Source organism: Opisthocomus hoazin, chromosome 13, assembly GCF_030867145.1.
Source record: "Opisthocomus hoazin isolate bOpiHoa1 chromosome 13, bOpiHoa1.hap1, whole genome shotgun sequence".
NCBI classification, from domain to species: Eukaryota; Metazoa; Chordata; class Aves; order Opisthocomiformes; family Opisthocomidae; genus Opisthocomus; species Opisthocomus hoazin.
In genome coordinates this window covers 25,390,623-25,411,141 of record NC_134426.1, presented here as the reverse complement: position 1 = coordinate 25,411,141, position 20,519 = coordinate 25,390,623, and the positions used below count along the sequence as shown (strand labels likewise).

The 20,519-nt window shown below is 60.9% G+C and overlaps 1 protein-coding gene across 9 annotated transcripts in view; it reads right to left on the bottom strand.

Moving 5' to 3' along the window:
- NCOR2 (nuclear receptor corepressor 2) overlaps nucleotides 1–20,519 on the bottom strand; it is a 264,349-nt gene that overhangs the window by 45,854 nt on the left and 197,976 nt on the right. For all 9 annotated transcript variants that reach the window (XM_075434969.1, XM_075434975.1, XM_075434976.1 and 6 more), the window contains exons 16-19: nucleotides 20,060–20,232; nucleotides 17,042–17,104; nucleotides 7,918–8,060; nucleotides 2,549–2,696 (exon numbers count right to left, since the gene is read on the bottom strand). In XM_075434969.1, coding sequence (XP_075291084.1) covers nucleotides 2,549–2,696; nucleotides 7,918–8,060; nucleotides 17,042–17,104; nucleotides 20,060–20,232 — 527 coding nt within the window. The remainder of the gene's footprint in view (nucleotides 1–2,548; nucleotides 2,697–7,917; nucleotides 8,061–17,041; nucleotides 17,105–20,059; nucleotides 20,233–20,519) is intronic.

Sequence of the window (20,519 nt, the reverse complement as noted above, 5' to 3'; positions counted from 1 at the left end):
GAGGTGTCCCGTCCCCCACCCAGCGACGAGGTTTACAACTTGATGCCACTCTCAATGCCATGCCGAGACACCCAAGGATGGCTCATCCCAGGCTCAACCAAGGTCTAGGTTCCAGCACACTCCCTCCAGATGCCAAATCCATGGTCTACACCATAACCCCCACGCCAAGTCCTTCCCCCCACGGCCCCCGACCCCAAGCACCCCCATCCTGTGCGTAACATCGCCCTGGCACTTCTGTGCCCCTGGCATTTCACCCCTCCCTGCTCACAGCTCCCGTCAGCTCCGTAGCCCACCCCGGCAGCAGAACAAGAGATGGGGCTTGGAGCGTAAGGCTCGGGAACGTGTCAAGAGATCCGTCTCTAATCTCAAAAACACATTGTTTCCTCTCAGGCGCTCTTACAAAGAGCAGTAACTACCTTTTACTGTGCGCCTCTGAGTCACGTATCAGCTTGCACAAAGATTTACCTGGAATCTGCCTTGTAATGAGTCACTCGCAACGATGATTTGAAAAGATTTCCCACTTCGAGTCCCATTAGCCTAGGTGCTAAGGCCAGGAACCAGCGTGGTGCCAGGAGTGATGGTTAAGTTATTAAATTACTTTCACAAAAGTCAAATGGGGCTATTGTTGGAAAATTATGCACATTTTCTCCAAACTCGCTGCCGTGCTTTCTAAGCGATAAATAGCCGAAAATTGTCACTTTCAAGTTGTTTCCTTTCTTTGGTACGGCTGGGAGGGAGGAAAACGCTGCCTTAAAAGGGAAAGGAGGAGGAAAAGACCCTCCAAGGCACAGCGGCCTCGCCAGTGGAGACCATGGCTTCTCCTGCAGTGCTGGCACTGCAGGCTCCACTGCCCGGGGCAGCAGCGGCAGCGATGTCCTGACGGGACGGCGATGGGCACGTGCAAACCTCGGCAGGTCACAGAATCACAGAATCCCAGCATGGTAGGGGTTGGAAGGGACCTCTGTGGGTCACCCAATCCAACCCCCCTGCCGAAGCAGGGTCACCCACAGCAGGCTGCACAGGACCTTGTCCAGGCGGGTCTGGAATATCTCCAGAGAAGGAGACTCCACAACCTCCCTGGGCAGCCTGGGCCAGGGCTCCGTCACCCTCAGAGGGAAGAAGTTCTTCCTCATGTTCAGACAGAACTTCCTCTGCTTCAGTTTGTGCCCATTGCCCCTTGTCCTGTCGCTGGGCACCACTGGAAAGAGTCTGGCCCCGTTCTCCTGACACCCACCCTGCAGATATTTAGAGGCATTTCTAAGGTCCCCTCTCAGCCTTCTCTTCTCCAGGCTGAACAAGCCCAGCTCCCTCAGCCTTTCCTCGTAAGACAGATGCTCCATTCCCCTCATCACCCTCGTAGCCCTCCGCTGGACTCTCTCCAGTAGCTCCTCATCTTTCTTGAACTGGGGAGCCCAGAACAGAATCACAGAATGGTCGGGGTTGGAAGGGACCTCTGTGGGTCACCCAGTCCAACCCCCTGCCGAAGCAGGGTCACCTACAGTAGGCTGCACAGGACCTTGTCCAGGTGGGTCTGGAATATCTCCGGAGAAGGAGACTCCACAGCCTCCCTGGGCAGCCTGTTCCAGGGCTCCGTCACCCTCAGAGGGAAGAAGTTCTTCCTCATGTTCAGACAGAACTTCCTCTGCTTCAGTTTGTGCCCATTGCCCCTTGTCCTGTCGCTGGGCACCACTGGAAAGAGCTTGGCCCCATCCTCCTGACACCCACCCTGAAGATATTTGTAAGTATATATTAGGTCCCCTCGCAGCCTTCTCTTCTTCAGGCTGAACAAGCCCAGAACTGGACACAGTACTGCAGACGGGGCCTCACTAGGGCAGTGTAGAGGGGAAGGAGAACCTCCCTGAGCCCGTGCTGAGCTCTTCGAGAGCCTGCAGTGGCAGGTAGCATCTAACCCTGCCGAGCATGCAGAGACCCCCCCATTTGGGGGAAAGCACCACAAAACATGGTTTCCAACAGCGCATTAGGTTGCCAGGCCCTGGTGAGGTGGGTGCTGCGAGGAGCGGGCGCTGATGGGAATTGGAAACCAAAGGGCCTGCTCTCCTCCAGGGCGAGGAGAAGCCGCCGGGACAGCCCCCAGCTCCAGGCAAGCTCTTTATGTGCAGTCTCGATGCAGAGGCCGAGGAGTGCCCGGGCCATGGAGGCTGCTGGCAGCCCCCCTGTGCCCCCCCGGGACCCCCCCGGCACCCAGCAGCCATGGCAGAGGCTGGCTGGTAACAGAGCTCCCGCACTGTGCAACCTTCCCAAAATAAACATCCTCCAGACAGCCCCGGGAGGAGGGCAGTGATCCAGGGCAGTCCTTGCAAGCGTGAAAGCCAGAGGCCTCCAAAACGCCACGAGTGCTTCGTGCTGCAGGATGCCATCACCTTGGCATGGCTTTGGGGTGACAAACATGACCCCCCAACTCCACCCTCACCAGCGCTGACATGTGCAGCCCCGGAGAGGCCGTGATCCCAGGATCTGTGCCACAACTGTGCAGCAAAGCCAGGAGAGCTGAGCGTGTCCCCCCACCACAGCCCCCTCCCCGCCTCACCTTCCGCCTCCTCAGCCATCTCCTCCTCGTTGCCGCTCGTCCCCGACACCTCCATCTCCTCGTCCTCGGCCACGGGAGGGAAGGCGGCTTCTTCGTTTTGAACGGCGGTGCCTTTTTTCTTCTTCCTCTTGGCGTTCCGTTCTTTCTCCTGGGGAAGAGGGAGAGGATGGTGAGAAGGAAAGACCAGAGGGATGGGGAGCAGACAGCACCGGTCCTGCCTGAAGGGCCGGGAGGGATGCTAACGCCGCCATAAACCCTCTGAAAATCAGTCCTCGGGACCAGCCTTGCCACTGAAAGCCCGGCAGCACGGTCTCACCTGGCCAAAAGACTTGGACCACCATGCAATGGCCAGCCGGGCTCCACGTGGAGCTCCGAGGGAGGGACGGCACCGGCGCGTGGACAAGGGCCACGCGCGCAGACGTCACCAGCGCAGGGCTGGGAAGAGCCCGGCGGTCCCGTGTCCGGTCGTTACGCACATGCAGCGCGTCCGTCCTGCGCCCTTCCAGGCACCACGCAAACCCGGGCGGCCACGGCCTGACGCTCCTCCGCAGATAACGCAGCTGATGCCCCAGACCTGGCCCAGCCACCGTCTCCGCACGCCAGCTTTCGCGTCCCCTGCAGCAGGTGCTGCCAAAGGACTTTGCCTCCGCGCTGGGGAGGCTGTCGCTGGTGGGGACGCTCCGTCCCCCGAAGGCGAGGTGCCCGGTGCCCCGTCCTGCCCCGGGACATCCCCGTCCCCACTCGCCGGGGCATGTGCCACAGCCACGAGGGCACGGAGAGCTGCTCCCTCCCGCCGACCTGCAGGGAAAGTCTCGGCTTCGTGATTGTTTCCTGCTCTTGCTGCTTGAGTAAATATTACCAGTAGGAACAGGCCCATCATCTCCGGCTCCCCCTGCAACCCCCACACCGATGACGTGTGTAGGACGTTTATTTACATGGATGAAAAGATAAAGCCGTGCTGGAAACGTTAACTTTGCTGCTGGATCTCTGTGCTGGGAAGAGCTGGTTCCCCCTCACCCCCCCCCCCCCATCAACTTTTAAATCCTTTAAAAAACTTCCAGATAAAACAAACAAATACAACTGCTTTTTGCTTGGAAACGCTGCTTGCTCAAACTCTATTTTTATCAAACCGGGCAGGAGGGAGGGGAAAAAGGCACTTGAGGAAGGGCTTTGCGAAGGCACGGAGCGGCAGCGGGAGGAAGGCAGGGCCGCGGTGCCCTCGCCCCGTCCCGGTGGCAGCGGCGATGCCCCGGCACCGCCAGCCTTCGCGCCTCTGCCGCGGTAGCGGTTCCGCAGCCGCGCGTTTCGGTCTGCAGCAGCAGTTCCCCATCACGCTAACGCCGTGACAGAGCGCGACGTTACTATGGCAAAGGCTTCTCTGCCTCTTACTCACGGCCCGTGACTCAGCCGCGGGCAGGAGCCGGCTCCTCGCTGGGGAATTCGCCGGGAATCAGCCTCTGCCTCAGCACCCTGCTTGGCCAGACCACCAGGGTCCCTCTCCCGGCAGACCCCGCTGCTGGTATCTGGGGAAGATGCTGTGACACCCCGGCAGCAGATCCCGGCTACACCTCGAGATACGTTCAGGCCACCACCTCGTGTCTCACAGTGCTGACAGCTCTGACCCCCCGTGCAGCCTTGCTCCCGGCGCCTTGCCCAGGAAAGGGGTCCCTCTGCCGCCGTCAGCAGCCACAGGGCCACCACACCTGACACCGGGTCCTAACCACGACTGCGGTGGACACAGAAGAGTCCCTGGTGAGCCACATCTGGGACCACGTGTCTCCCATCATCACAACCTTCTCTTAATCCAAGTGATCACCAGCAAGGTCACGGGAAGGTGCCAGGAACATCTGCCACGAGGGCTCTGCTGCTCATTTTGTGCTATCCCAGCCCACGGGTCTCTGCTCTCTGCCTGTCTCCAGGTATTTCTGCAGGAGCATCCAGGACTTGGTGCCACTTGAGAGGTCTGCCTTCCCAAAACGACTGAGGAGATGCGCCGCGCACAGCGAGGACACCGAACCCTGCATGAGAGGTGACTCCGTGCCTGCTCCTCCACGCTGTCCTCCCAGGCACCTGGTCCCCAGCCAGCCCCATCACGCTGACTCCCAGTCTGGCAGGGATGGGCAGCTCTTCCCCCACCTCCCCTCCTGCCATCCTGGGTGCCGGGCACTGCCTCCCACTGCTCGAGTTCTCCTGCACCATCTGTCCTGGAGGAGGAGATGGAGATGCCACCAGCCCTTGGGCATGACATCTCCCTGGCCTTCTGCCTTGCAGGCAGAGCAGCCATCCTGACAAACTTGGCCTCTTCTTGCCTCTTCTTGCACTCACCATGGGCAAAACAGCTTCCGAACCCCACCACTGCCATGGGTACCTCCCGTCAGCATCGGCCTCAGCCTCTGCTAAGTGCAGGACCAGGCAGTCCCAGACCAGTGCGACGAAAGGACCTGTATCTGAGACCGCACCAGGACTAGGTCCAACCGCAGCGACTCCCGTGCTCTGCCACGGGAGCAGCCAGCGGTGATGCGAAGGGACAGAGAGATGACCCCACAGGCAGGACCTCTCTGCCCACTGTGGTGAGGAGCATCTCCGTTCCCCAACCCGAGACCAAGGCTCTGCGCCAAGGCAAAGCAGACTCGTTCTCCCTCCAGAAGGAGAGGCCACCAGGCTGTCCTCCCGAAGCAGCTTTGCTGTGCGAAGCCAGCACCACCCTAAAAAGCAAGGCATTGAAGGAACGTTGCTCACAGGGGTCCAAAGGATTGGTCCTCCAAGCAGAACCAGCACCAGCCCGGGGGGACAACCTGCCCACCTTTGCTGCACAAGCCAAAACAAACCCCAGCAGCCACTAGACCAAAGTGACAATGACATTGCGTGGAGGTCCCGGTGAAGACAGCGCCTAATCTCCAACTGCTAACAGCAAGAGCAGCTCTGAGGACGCCGCGTATCCCCGTGCCCTGCTTTCCTTAAAGGCCGAGATTAGAGAGCGCGGCGCGCAGAAGGTCAAAGCCGAGTGACGCTGATGCCTGGGACACATCCGAGCCGCTCGGCAGCAGACCCGAGCCAAAACACACAGCGGAGCAGATAACGCGAAGCCTCGAGGCGGCCTGGCCCTGCCCCGGCAGTAACGGGGTCCCACGGCGCGGCCGGCCCGCAGGGACACCCCGATCGTGGGGGTGCTTGCAGATGGAGCAGGGTGAGGACCTGCGGCATCCAGCCCTGGATTCCCCTCCTCAAACAGTCCCGGGAAGGGGCTCGTGAGCACTGAGCAGCTCGGGGGAGAGGGGAAACGGGGCTCCGCGTGCTGACAGAGCCCACGTGCAGCTCCCCAGCCCCTCTGTGCTCTTTCCCCTGGGGAAAACCTCACCAGAAAAAGGGGTCTTCAAATTAAAACCCCAAACATGGTACATGGGAGGGTACGGACCACACAGGCTCCGGAGAGGTGGGAAAGGAGCTCCCCTGGCTCTGGCCACGCACGGGGACAAGGGTCTGCTGAAACGCCCAGCCCCATCCCAGCGGGGGGAATGGGGCCATCCGGCTCCACGCTGGGCCACGTTTTGGGGACAGAGGGACCTTGCCGGGCTCTGCTTCCCATCCCACCCGTCCCCACAGCTCCTCCGAGTTGTCTGTACGCTGCTGACACCCGCTGTCACATCCACCTGGAAGAGGAGGCTACAAGATTAACGAGCCCCATTTGGGAAACGAATGAAATCTGCTAATTAAGTTTACTCTCATTAAGCAAGAGGAAGGAAAGCAGAGCCACTGCGTTTCCCCGCGCACGATCAGCAATAGCTGCTGGTGGCGAGGTCAGCGAGTAACCCGGGGATGGTACGGCAAAGCTAGGCGACGCCACGCTGCCCCGCCACGTGCCTCCTCCGCAGGGGTCGCGGCTGACGACCGGGTGCAGGAGGAGATCGGGAGGCTCGGTTTGCTGGTGAATATATTGAAGAGTCAGGAAGGAAGGTCTACGGCAATTTAATCTCGTTGTTCTTTTACTTTATTCAGCTTTCTGGCATCTGCCGTTGCCACAAAACAATGGAGCACAATAAATAACAGCTGAGGGCTCATTGTTCTCCTCCACCACCGATCCCATAGCCTCCACTGCTTGAAAAATAAAACGATGATGCTGATAGAAACGGCAAGTGAGAGTGAGCAATTAGACTGGAGGAGTTTAGCGGCTGCCTTGGAGGGACGGATGCAGGGAAAAATGTGGTTCTGCAGAAAAACACTTCCGTGATATCATTTGTGAAACATTAGGAAGCAGAGTAAATGAATACACACCGGCTCCACCGCCAGCCACGCTGTACGATCTTATTTCAGATCCTCCCCAGTAACGAACCATGATATCTTGCTAATGTAGCATTCTGTATTTGGAGGGCTCGATGCACGGTTCGTTCCCATCTTTGTTAGGGTTTTGGGGTCTTTTATATAGTTTGTTTGCTTTGTTTCCAAAAACAATTTGGTGAAACATGGGAACACAGGAGTGTCTCTGTGCATAGAGAATTAATAAAAAAGAATCGCCGATGTCTTCCCTTTCTCTCATTCCTATAGACTGACTAGGATATTAAATTCCTGGGTGAGTCATCGAATGTTTTCCTGTCTTTCTTTTTACTCTTGCTGTAATAGCTTGCTTGGAGAGATTCCTGCATTGAACATTGTCCTTTGCATTTTCAAAGCACCCCTTGGGGGTTTCGCCATGTGAATTCTATTAGCCAGAAACTGGGAACCCCAGGATACTCTACAAATGAAATAATTATAATCCTTCGTTGCTCTTAGCAGTCTGTCCTATCTCCAGAACACCAAACACTTCATTCACGCCCTGCACCGCATGCCAGAAAAGCAGCAGGGATAGCCCCTTCTGACGGGGAAACCAAGGCACGCAGAGACACGCGCATCTGCTCGCAGCCCCGCAGACAGCCGACATCTGTGTCGGGACCAGCCTCTCCCCGCACTGTCCTCAACCCCCGAGCTTCTCTGGGGCAGACTGGCAGTTTACCAGGTAACGGTGACAAGGCACGGGGCTGCGTGGCCCAGCCGGGCTCTCCGTTCCCCCAGGGTGGAACGGCACAACCTCGCCAGCAGCCAGGACCGAGCGTGCGTCCTGGCCAACACACAACAGCCCTGCTCCTTCTTATCTCCCTGCGTACCAGCCACGCTCCAGACACCCAGGCATCTCCCACGCAGCAGCTCTCCCTCCTCCAGACCTCCCAGGGCCAGGCGGGTGGACAACCCTTTCCTGCACTGCTTCCCAGACCCTAGAGCTTTCACTCCAGTACGTTCTCCGGGATGATAAAGACCCCCCTTGGCCGTGCGAAGCACGCAAGCGCTTGCTGGGAAGGATCTATGGTGCCCGGGGCGGGCTGAGATGGGGCTCTCACCATTTTCAGTTTGTGCTGCTGTAGGATCTCGTCCAGGTTCTGCCTCTTCTTGTAGTTGAAGTAGAAGTTTTTGCACTGCGACACGGTCTTGGAGCCCACCATCCTGGCAATGGCTGACCAGTTCCGCCCATGCTCAAGGAGACCTGTGGTTAGAGGAGGGAGAAAGGAGAAGGGCTGAGCACCAGATACGCTCGCACAAGGGCAACATTATCCATGCAGGATGGGAAACATCCTCTGCACAAGCCAGACTCCACAGGAACAATATGGTCACCAGCACCCGCCCGAACGGCTTCCTAGGCCAGGGGATGACCTACGAAAGCCTGTTTTTCTTTCCAAGGGGAAAAAAGGCACTATGCTGACCGCCTCCGGAACAAAATGCGTCCCACAGGCACGTCTCGGCCAGCCAGCGGGGCGAGCGGTGCTCCCTCCCCTCGGGGACAGCAGCAGGAGGTGCTGCCATGTCCAGGAGACCTCAGGGCCGCAGCTCTCGGCCCCTGCCGCGAAGCAAAGGCTCTCCCCACCCTCCCGTGCCCCAGTGATGACTTGGACCGGGGTGACAAGGCAGTTCTGGGGGCTGGAGCACAGAGTCGTGTTGCGGATGGCGGGGAGCAGCCCAGGCAGGGAAGTGGCAGCGAAGCCCAGGTGACATCCCGGGCTGGGCAGAGCATGATGCCGGGGGATAAGTTTTGATCGCAGGCTCAGGAGCAAAAGCAGCTCCCCAGGTCAGGCATCGCGCCAAGGGCTGGCAATCCTGGCCAGATGGGGCCACCCAAGCACGGGGCTCCTGCCAGCGCTGGGGCAGCCCGGCAGGGTGGAGGAGGAGGAAGGAGCGACTCAGCACCCCCGCGTCGCTGCAGTCTTTGCAGGGGTGTCTGCGCACCCCCGGTCCCGCAGCTGGAGGTGGGAGTCACAACCACAGCCTGGGGACGGACGCAGCGGCACCCTGGTCCATCCATCCCAGGCTCCTGGAGGTGTTCGGGGCAAGGACTGTCCAGGCCTTCTGGGAAATAAAACCTCGCAGCCTGCAATCCTTCCTGGTGTGGCTGGTCCTTCCCATGGGGCCTGGTAGGATGCTGCCAGCCAAGCTGGGACATGCTGGTCCAGCTGCTCCTGCCCACGTGATGGCACCGTCAAGCCAAAAGCTTCCCAGGTCCTCCCCTGCACCTTGTGTAGGGTGCAGGACAGAGAGACTATGAGCCCAGCAGAACAGTACTGCCACAAAAGCTGACTTCAAGATGAAACTCAGCAGGGAATGAACCTGCTAAGAGCATCTTCCTCTTTTGTTAGAGGTTTTTCTGCCCAGAAGCCACCAACCACGGAGCCTGGGAACAGGCACTGCCCGGGCATCTCCATCGTCCGTCCCCAAACCCCTCCCTGGCTGCAGCGAAGCCGTGGACCACAGCGAGTCCCACGTCAGGGCTCCTGGCCACCGCCCTGCTCGTGCCACGGCTGCTGTGCCCCAGCCTGGCCCCGCCGCCAGCCGCCAGCCACGCTGCTGCCACGTGTCACCTCCGAGACCCAGCCTGGACCTGAGCGCCAGCCCAACCACCAACAAACCCCCCCCCGGGACGGACCGATCTCCGCACAGCCACAAGCGATGAGCGCCCGTGGGACGTTCCTGCGGCCACGATCCCAGTGCCCGCGCAAGGGGAGTGCACAGCACGGGGGCTGCGGGTACGTCTGCATCGGACACACAGCACCACGCAGCCCGGGAGCGAGGAGCTCAGCAGCACCCAGCACGGCAGGGGTTAACATCCAGCCGGTGCCTGTATCCTGCCCCGTCCCAGCACCAGGGCTTATCAAATCACGTGTGAGAGGCAGGCATCACACGCACGGAGCATCACAAAAAGCTGTGGCAAGCCAAGAAACAAGTTTGAGCTTTAACCCCGCAACTCCCAGCCCGGCTTCAGCCAAACCCACGACCTCCGTCACCCTGCTGGCAGGCCGGGACTTCTTAAAAATAATAATAAATCAAAAAGAAGGATGTCCGGCCACCAACTGCGAGAGATAAAGAGCCGAGGCGGGAGTCCTCCGCCCGCAGCTGCTGAAGGCTGCAGGGGAAAACAGGACGGTCCCCTGTGTCACAACCCGTCCCCTGTGTCACAACCCATCGCTGCCGTCCAGGCAAACAAGCGGCTCGGCCCCCCCCTGCTCATCGCCGCGCACCGAGCGGGACGGCCGGAGCCGTGTGCTGCACCCCGGCAAAGCCCCGTAACGCGAACGCTGGCAGGGGGGGTGACGGCTGCCAGGGCGAGCGGTCCCCAGCGCGGCGTGACCTTCGCCAGTCGCGGGCGATGCCAGCTGCTGGCTGCCCCTTCCCCTGCCCACTGCGGGGCTGGGGGACGGGGCCGCGGCCGAGGAGCCTGCAGCTGGCAGGGCTCACCAGGAGGAAGCTGCCCACCCACTCCACTCCTTACGTTAAAACCACAGCAAACCAGCAACACCTGCTTCCCCGCGCCGTAATTATCTGCACGCTCGGGGAGCGACCAGCCGAGACACCCCGGGACGGGCTGGTCAGCCCTCGGCTCGCCGGGCACCCCCGGCTTGATGAGCTCTGCCAGCCCCCAGCCCCCGCACGCCCCAGCCCGCCTCGGCATCGCCCAGCCCTTCGTTCTGCAGCGCAACTGAAACCACGACTAACGAACGGGGTTATCGGATCCGAAGGAAGGCTGAGCTCCCCGGCTCGGGACGCGGGCTCTGCCCGCAGGCACGCAGCTGCACGCAACCCCGAGGTTCACCCCAGCCTTCGGACCCTATCTCCGGACTTACGTGCTCTGGGTCGGGCTCCGGCGAGCAGGGAGCGCGCCCGGAGCGTGCAACGGGCGAGGCGGGAAGGACGCGGGGTGTCGGGGCGCTTCTTCAAAGCCCCCCCGGGCTCGGCAGCCCGCTGCGAAGCGCTGCGAGTGCTCCGCTCACGCCCTCCCCACGCATTTTGCTTTCGCTCCCTCGCAGCAGCCGGAGACAGAGAAGAAAGCAAAGCCGGTTCCTTAAATCCTGGGGGCGAGAGGATTTCAGAGCCATGGGCGGCCGAGAGCGGGCGAACGAGCGGGCACTGAAGCTGGAAACCAGGTCACCGGCGGGAGACTCCTGACCCCGACGCCACAAGTTGGTGGGAACACATGCTCCGGCCCCAGCGCTCTTCCCTCCGGCGCGGCTGGCGAGCGATCTCGGTGTCCTCCGCGCTGCTCCCGCTCGCTCGCCGGAGCCGCAGCCGCCGCTGTTAAGGTGGATGGAAGCGCCTCCGATCTTTCCTCTCCTACCTCGCTCAGCAGCTCGGGGCTACGGGGAGGCTGCGCGGTTTCGGGAGATGCCCGGCGTTGCCAAGAAATAATAATTAAAAAAAAAAAAAAAGGCAGGAGAAAGGCGGAGGGGAGGGAGCAGCCGACCGTGCGCCGCAGCTCGGCTCCTGCCAGCCCGGGGACGGGGAGCCGGTGCCGTCGGTACGTGGCGGAGCGGCGAGCGAGCTCTGATCCGTTCCTCTGGCTGACCCGGGGCTCGCCGCATCTGAATGTGACCTCTAGACAGAGCATTAATAACGAACGTGGCGCTGACCCAAGCTGACAAGGGGTGCGGCCGCTTGGCACCCGCTCCCGCCCTCCCTCTCTCACTTTCTGTCTCCCTCGCTCGCCTCTGAATGTCAGCGGCAGGGGGAGGGATCCGGGAAAACAAAGCTTGGCTAATAGTTTCCTCGGTTCTCAAGCGAATCAAAGGCGCTTTTCTTCGGGGACGCGCGCGCTGGCGAGCCCAGCACCGCACCGGCGCGATGCCGCGGCACCCCGGCACACCTCGGCCCCGCGGCCGCCGTCCCGGCGGAGGACGGATGGGGAGAGGTTTGGCGTCGGTCTCGGGGCCTCTGCTCCGGTACCGGCAAGCGGAGGCTGGAAGGAAGAGGAGCCCGGAGAGTTTCGGAGCACGGAGGAGAAACCCGAGGGGCAGCGCGGTGGGCGAGGGCCGTCGGCTCGCACCCACCCCCCGCGCTCTCGGCAGCTGCGGGTTTTCACCGGAGCCGTTCCAAGGCTCTCCGGCGCGGCCACCCTGCTCCACCCAGGGCTTGGCAAGGGTGGAGGGAGCCCATAAATGGGAGCTTGCGTGGATGAACAGATCAAGGTTACGGAGGAAAAACAAAGCGGTCTCACTCCCCTGCGCCCGACGGTGCCCGGTGCCATCCCCCAGCCCCTCCCACGCTCCCCCTCGGGAGCAGGGACGGAGGCAGTTCTGGCTACGGCACAGCCCAAACGTGCCGTAACCCCATCCCAGAGAAAGACCGGCACCGCGGAGTCGCCGACACCGCCCGTGGCATCCCAAAAGCGTGGTCGGCACCGCAGCGCTGAGTGAGCGCACGTGAGCGCTGCGTTCCCTCGCCGATCCCGGGGCGGTTGGCAGTGCGTGGGAGAACCGAAGCGCAAGGCAGGTGAGTAACTTCTCCAGGGCCGCGGAGGCAGTGGGTGGCAGAGCCGGGCGAGCGCCGGGCTCCCGATGCCGCGCCGAGGGAAGCAGCGGGGACGGCGCACGGGCAGCGAGCCCATGTCCCCGCAGGCACTGGGGGTGTTGCCGGAGGGACCGGTGCGCAGGCAGCCGGCTGGGATGCTTCTCTTCGTTGGGAAGGCGATGCCAGGACCAGCCAGCCTCCACCAGACTGGAGCCTCTGATGTGCCCCATGGCTACGAGGGAGCTCGCAGCAGAACTCACACCCGTCGCGCCAAGGGAGACCGTGCCGCCACGCGAGGTGTGGGTGTGGAGTCAGGACCCCCAGCCAGCTCAGCTCTAGTGCCGCCTCCCCGCTCTGCTGGCCCCAGCTGGGGACCCTCAGCTCCCAGGTCTCCGCTTCGGAGGAGCCGGCACCACTGCATCGACCCGCTGCAGAAACATCCAGCCCCGTGCCCCGATGGCGGACCTGCCCGGTTCTCCCCGACCCTCCTCTCGCGCTGTCCCCCCACGCTTTGACCCTGGGAGGGGATAGGAAGCCTCCCCCCGGGATGCGTGCTCCCCGAGAGGTGCCATCCCCTCCGGCCCGGCCAGGAAAACTCGAGTCTGCAGCACAGCGTGGAGCAGCCGCTCCCAGCAAGCCCAGCTCGCACCCTTCACCTGCTTCGGATATTATTCCTGCTCCCTTCTTGTTGAAAAAATAACGCTCAAAATTAAAATGTAGGCTGTAAATTATAGCAATTACCCAGCAGTTCCCCCTGACAGGCTTTTTGTGTTTCACTCGCTGACACTCGCTAAGCAAATCCTCACGGTTTGCTCCTACACGCTCGAGAAGCGTTCACCCGACGGCGGCAGCGAGTGCAGCTCCGGGGGCTCGGCGGGCACCCGCTGTGCCGGGGCAGCGCCTCGGCTGGGGACGGGACCGCAGCCTCTTCCAGGGCAAGCGTGGCCGACTGATGCCTTGGAGGTGGTTTTGCCCTCATGGCACCCACTTCGCCATCTCCCAGTAACTTCCACGACGTCACTTTGTACGAACCTCATGGCAAATGTGGCTCGCTCAGAGCGGGCCGATGCCAGGGCTGGACAGGCTGGGTGTCCTTGCTCTGAGCTCCCCTGGCACCCAGCCTGGACAGAGGGCACCCAGGTGGGTGACCCCAAGGCACATCCCACCCCGGGGCCAGCAAGGGGGATAACACACAGCGACCGGCACGTGCCGCAAACCAGCTTCTCCAGCCCACGTTTCCTACCATCAGCAGGTTTTTACAGCAGGAAACATCTCCGAATGGCGAGGGGAAGGCTCCAGCGTGAGCACAGGGGAGACGAAGGGAGGAAGGCACGGAGCTGCCGGCTTCCCAGCATCGCCCGCGCTGCAGCCGGCTCCTCGGCAGAGCAAGGGCTGTGCTGCCAGGGAGAAGCGATGGAGGAGTAATGCAAAGACCCACATAGACCTAGTCCCCCCCGCTGCCCTTCTGCCAGCAGCTCGTTAGAAATAAGAGTGCAAATCCAAATTAGGGCTGGGGGAGCACATGCTCACGCGTGTGTTTACACTCCCACTCCGGTTCCACACAGGTCTCGTGCAGCGAGACAGCACGCGGAAAAGCAGCCGCGTTCAAAAGGCGGTGGGAGATGCCTGGCTTCTGCCGTGGGCTTTCACGTCAGTGGGTTTGACTGTGTGTTACTTCGAAGAAATCAGTATTTAAGAAAAAAAATAACCCACTTTGCTTTTAGTTTCATGGGACTGGGAAAAAAAATGGTTCAGGTCAGTCCAAAATTCACCTTACTTTCTGAGTTGGTTGTTGGCAGAACTCAAAACCAGCCCGTGAAGGAACACCTTCTGTACCAAGCAAATATTATACATCTACCCAAAATGAGCTATTCGGGAGTCTTCGTGGGTTATTTAACTCTGTCATCAGCTTCTTATATTCGTGCCTGTCCCTGCTCTGCCTCATCGTGCCGACTCCATCCCGTGGCCTCTCCAGCTCCTCGGCCTGGGATAAGGCGTAAAGAGCCCGAGGTCGGCTCTGCCCCGAGCAAAGAGCCCCGGCGAGCCGCGGGAGGACCTCAGGTGAGCAAGAAACTGCCATTTCCACCCCGCCCCTTCGCAAAGAACAAACCCACTTGTTACACGCCACGGGGAAAACCCCGAGCCGGGGCGAGAACAGATACCAGACTTTAAAGACTAACAAAGGTCGTGCCGAAACCTCCCAGTTCATCGGGTTCAGCTCTGTCGCGGCCGCTCTGCAACGCCGGGCGCTGGCAGCGAGACTCGGCGGAGGGCCAATAAACCCACCCGGCTGCTCCAAACTCCCTGCCAGCCCACCCGGAACGCCCGCCTGCGTGGGCTCCCGCAGCCCCGTCCCGCTGCCGAAAGCCCGGCGGCAAAGCCAGGCAGAGCAGGGGTGCTGCCCGCTCCCTGGCTCGGGAAGGGAAGGGGGGCAAATCCTCGATAACTCCGGTTAATCGAAACCTCCCGCTTTAGGCTCGCAGCCGCGGCGTGCGGAGGCAATACCAGCACAACATGCTACCCCGTAATTGTACCAATCTCTGCACATTTTGACAGATGAGTGAATCAAAGTTTATTGCGCAATAAAAGCGTCATTAAGCAAGAACTCTCCTCTCGCCAGGTTTTCGTTCCCCTAGTTAATTTTAATAACACAGTACTCCCCTTTATTGTCTCTCCCAGCAGACACAGTCCTGCCTCCTCCCGCCTGGAAACGCTCCGTGCAGCTCTGCGACTCCGGAGCAGAGCAGACGACTTTGGCGTCTCGCTGTCCCGGGGCTGTATTCTCTTACCTCCCTAAGCAGACACGACACGGGGTTTCACGCCACGCACCAAAAAGCCGGGGGTGGACGGCAAAGCCAGGCTGATCTCCTGGCTGGCGGGCACTGGGAGCAGAGGTCACCATCCCCATCTGCCCAGGCACCCCGGGGTGTCAGGGCTGACTTCCCGTGGGACTCGCATCTCGCTTGTTTAACTCCCCGAACCAGCTGCCTCTGGGCTCAGACTGGTGCCAGTACCGGGGGAAAGCGTGGCTGGGGCGGCTGAGTGCTCACGGCGAGGAGGATGGTGCCCGCGTCCCCGGGGCTGACCCAAGCTGGGCATCCACCGCCTCCTCTGCCCGGCCGTGCCGGCACCGGGCTCTGCCGCCGCCTGCTCCAGCCTCTGAGGTTACCTCCGGAGCTTTGCAGTCGCTGCGACTTGGAAACCCCCCGCCACGCCGGTCCCTGGAAATGCCAGACAGAGCCAGCTCGAAGCACGAAGCCGCTGCTTCCTGGCAAAGGGGGATTTGGCTTCTCTGTAGAAGCCTGGTGTTGCAATCTCAGTTTCCCAGGTTGTAATGGAGGGGAAAACATCAGCAGTCGGGCTTTACACCAGCAAATCTCCCTGCCCCATCCTGGCCCCTGGGCTGGAATAACGCTACGTGCTCCCACGCTTCATCCCTCCTCCACGCAAGCTTTGGCAGCCGGCTTTAAGACTCCTCCAGCGCACCTCCAGCATCAAGCAGCACTTTCTCACAACCAGATGCGATCTCCGAAACAAAGCGGCGCTCGGAAGAGACCCCTCCACCGGCACTCCCCTGCTCAGCACCTGCTCGCCCCATTACCTGGCCCCGGGCCAGTCTGCTTGATTAAAGTCTCTCCATTAACTTTCGCGTCTGTAGAGAGCCCCGCTCGGCAACGCGCAGGATTGGCACCGGGCTGTAAAGAGGGTTGGAACGGCTCAAAGGCGAGCGAGCCAAACACTTTGGGATATTCACAGGCAAAGTAATCCAAGCCCACAGCTCCCAGCGGCACCTGGGCAGCCGGCGCTCCAGAACGTGCAATCACCGCCCCATGCAGGTGCACGTTCCAAGCAGAGCCGATCCCGCTAACACGCCTGCTCGCGTCTGCCATCCCCAAACGGCACTCATTTCCACTTTAATTTCCCATCTACAGTCCTCACTGGGCCAGGAGAGTCGGCAGCAATGCCAGGGGGATGCACGGGCTGGGGATGTGAGCTCGACAGCCCATCAACAGGACGTGACTTTGGCAAAAAAAAGTTCAAGCAGCAAAAGAGCTGGCGCAGGAGCGACACGAGGAGGGGAAGTGGCAAGAAGGGCTGTGCTACACTCAGCACTTTTTAAAAACGGTCTCAGCGAAGGCTCTGAATCAGCTCCAGGATGTATAATGTCACCCCGCGCTGCCCGCAGCCCTGGCTCACGCCAGCTCCCCGACACGCGGCTGCACCCGGGGTGCTGGGGTTCACCGTCCTCTCCCGAAACCCCACAGCTGCGAACGCAGGCGGACGCTCTTGCTGCGTCCGGAACAGACCGTGCCAACAGCACGAGCCTCTGGAGAGCAGGGTGAAGCTGCGCCTCACGCTACAGGCACCAGAAGCTGCAGAAAGCACCAGGCGCAGCGCCTTCCCCGTCTCCTCCGGCCGGCTCCTGCCTCGCAGCACACACGCAGGCTCTGGTCGCAGCCCAGACATCCCCGGCGTCGGCACGGCTGCCAGGGCCGGAGAGGCTGAGCACACTCCCCGTGCCACCGCCTGCCTCTCCCCAAGACCCCTCGAGACTCGCTGAGGCACAAACCAGTAGTGGGACGGGCAGAATCTGGCCCCGCAGCCCAGGGCCCACCACCCCGCGCCGACGTCCACCCCCAGGCGCCGGGTCAGTTCCAACAGAGCCGACGGGAAAACAGAAAACCAGCGTCTCACCTTTTTTAGCTGTCTCCATCTCCTCCTCGGTCCAGCGAGAGCTTTCGTTCATCTCCAGGGAAGCTGGGAAGGAGGAGGGAAAGGGGAGCAGTCAGCTGTGAGCGGGACCCAGCGAGCCCGGAGGAGCTGCCCCACCCCCCAGACCCCGTCCTGCACCCCATCCCTTGGGGGCACACCGAAACGCCACGCAGCGCAGAAGTGCTTCTGCGGGGCTGGCTGGCGCGGTGCAAGGCTTTGCCATGCCACGGTAAGCCGCGCACAGCATCCCTCGGGATGCGGCTCAGCGACGCGAAACCTCCACTTTGGGACTGGAAGGGACGCAGATGGCTCCAGGGCGGCAGCAGATTTCATGCCACGCACTCCGGCCTGCCAGCAACAGGTACCGAGGACGGAGCCGACTTTGGCTGCGTGCTTTGGAGGTGGCAGACGCGGAGTGTGGGACCGTCACCCTCGGTGGAGACGGAGAAGCGGCGTCACCGCGGCGGCGACTTCGGCCGACCGCAGCCGTCAAGGGAGTCGGCCCTGCTCGACCGCAGGGTCCCTCGGTGCCATCGCCCGGCTCTCGGACATGGCAGAGCCACCTCCAACCATGCCGGGGGCTCGCCTGGAGCAGCGCCCGTCGCGGGGGGACGGGCTGCTCCGGCTGGAAGAGTCAGAGACGGGTGTCAGCACCTGATGCTCCCCCTCTCCCCTGCCCCGGGCGCGGTGCTGGGGACACCGAGGTCCTGCATAAAGCCTGCACTGTGCAACTGTCCCGCTGGCAGCCTGGCACTACAGCAAACCCTACAATAACAAACCAGGGTGTGAGTCAGAGGCAAAAAACAACTCGGTAAGGAAACAGATTTCCGGCTCAGGCTGCCAAGGGGTTATTACTCTAAACAACAGGCAAAGCATTATTTCAACAGTGATGAGAGATGTTTTGACAGTGTCCTTTTAAAACGGCAAACAGGCTGATAGGTTCAGGATAAAGAATACGGGCGAGGAGAGAAGGAAGCGTCTTCCACGAAGCTCCACAAGAAGCTGAGACCTCGCAGGAGGACAACGCGGGCTCCGACACCTGCGGCATCGGGCAGGGGAATCTCCGCCGCCGCCGCCCGAGCGCGACCGCAGGTGTCACCTCCTGGAAGTGGGCGCAGGTCACCGCCTCCCCCAGCAACGCCGGCCGGTCCCTCGGGACGCCGGCCAAGAGGGAGGGAAATCGATACCTCGCCGCTTCCCCCGGCCGCGGGCAGGGCTGGGGCCACGAGGCTCATTTACGTAAAAGCCAGCGTCCGCGCCGCGCAAGGCCCTTCGCTCAGCTGGAGGATGGCTGTTATTGTATGGTAAAGAAATGTCAAAGAAACGGCCCGTTTGGCTTGATTAATGGTATTCACTGAGGTTGCACAGTTATGAAACAGATGCCTACGGGGAGCGCCGGCACGCTGCAGTTAAACCACAATACGGTTTTGTGTTGTTTTTTAATGTTCAATTGGTATTTAAAATGCAGTAACTTTCCTAGCCAACCTAAATTAAAGCACTAGTGGAGAGGCATAAAGCGAAACCAATTGCTCAGATATGTCACTGGAATCGATCCATTCCCTTTTCCCAATTTAACACGGTCTAAAGTCTTTTCCCCATGTTCGCAGTGAAGTTTATGGAGGACTCAGATGCTGGGATTAAAAAAAACTCCGTCTAAGTGACTGGCATTATCTGCTGCTTCTTTTGCAGCGCTGCTTAACAGGTTTGAGAGGGAGAGCAGGGCTCCGTTGTGCCGGGAACTATTTATATCGCCGGTATGAAAACAGAGCGCTCGCAATCCAGGCTTCAGCCAGTTGTCAGGAGAGGAACAGGGAGGCGAAACACCTCCGGGGGATTTATAGCACATGGAACAGAACAAGCAAGAAACTGCAGAGCAAGGAAACCGAGCGGAGTCACCCTGCTTTTCTTTTTACTTCCCTTAGGTAGCACGGTAACAATTTTGTACTTGATAAGAGTACAAAATTGAGGGAAATCAGCCAAATTCCTCGGTGCACTGGCTTCTTTAAGTGAACTCATGTGCAGTTTCCAAGGGTGACCACTACTGATGCTGCAGACGCGGGAGGCAGAAGCCCCCGACGCGGGGCTGCGGATGCTGCGTGAATCCCCATCTCGCCCGAGACAAGAGCAGTGGCATCGCCCGGCTCCGGCCGACCGCCGCTCGTGGCCGCGATCCCTGGGATTTGCCTCCTCCGCCTCGCTCCACAGCCATCCCGGGCTCTTCCCGCTGCACTCGGCCACCCCGCAGCCCTGGGCAGGCAGGACGGGAAGGAAGGCACTGACCGCCGCGCCTGGCTGGCTGTGGGTGGGGGAGATGAGCAGGGCCAGCATGGGAAATACTGCTTTTTGGGCAAAACAAGCCCAAACTGGGGTGCACAGCATGACTGCAGCCAGGGTGGAGGCTCCAGAGCTGCCATTACCCATCGCCTCCTCGCCACATCCTTCAGCTGCAGGGACGAGGAGGGGACCAGCCCCACTGCTAGGGCTGGGGGGGCACAGACCCCGCAGCCTGCAGCCGCTCGGGCTCCAGAGAAATTTGAAAACAGAGAGCGCAGGAGAACTGGCCGAGACCCAGGCAAGCCCAGGAGGGCAGAGCAAGGCTCCCATGCAGAGCTTGAGGGTACTCAAAGCCCGAGCCACTGCGGAGGGAAATACACCTCCGGGTGCAGGAGGTGCACGAGCCCTGCACAAACCCGGCCAGCACGCTGCTAAAAACGATGGCTTCCCTTTCCGTCTTTTGCAATCCTTTCCCTCTGAGGCTGTAAAACCCACTAACGCTCAGCCAGGACAACCCCGGCTCGAAAACGCCTCCCCTTCATCCGGGCGAACCGCGCTGGGTAACTCGTGGGAGAGCGAAACCTCATCGCTGCCCTGCGAAAGGAAGGATTTCACACAGGGAAAACCTCCCCTGCGAGCGGGGAGCAGAGCAGGGCCCCGTGTGTCCCCCCGGTCCAGCAAACAGCCCAGCAGCCCCGCCGAGGCCCCCCCGGCCCCGCTACCCACCCAGCTCGGCGCTCTGCTGCGGGGCGGCCGCCTCCTCGTTGTTGGCTTCGTTGGCCATGGAGCGGGTGATGCGGCCTTTGCGCCGGCCCTGGCTGTTGGCGGTTTTGCGACCTTTGGAGGTGACGGTTTCTTTCTCATCGTTGTCTTCCCCGGACGTGTCGTCGTTCTTGTCCCTGCGAAAAAACAAGGAGGGAAGAAAAAAAAACGTCGTTGGGTTGATCTGATTTTTAGGTCGAGCAATTATTTCTCTGCACGTGTTTGGGGATGTTGGGTCTTTTTTTGGTCTTTTTTTTGTTGGTCTTTTGCGGGGGGCAGGTCTGCATTTTTTTTTGCACACGCAGGCTCTTTTCCTGGCTGGATTGGTGGTGGGGTGATTTGCGGTGGGGTTTTTCTTTCTGCAGCTGGCTGCAGCTCCACCACCGAGTGCACGCAGGGACCTGACGGAGACAGGTTTAATACC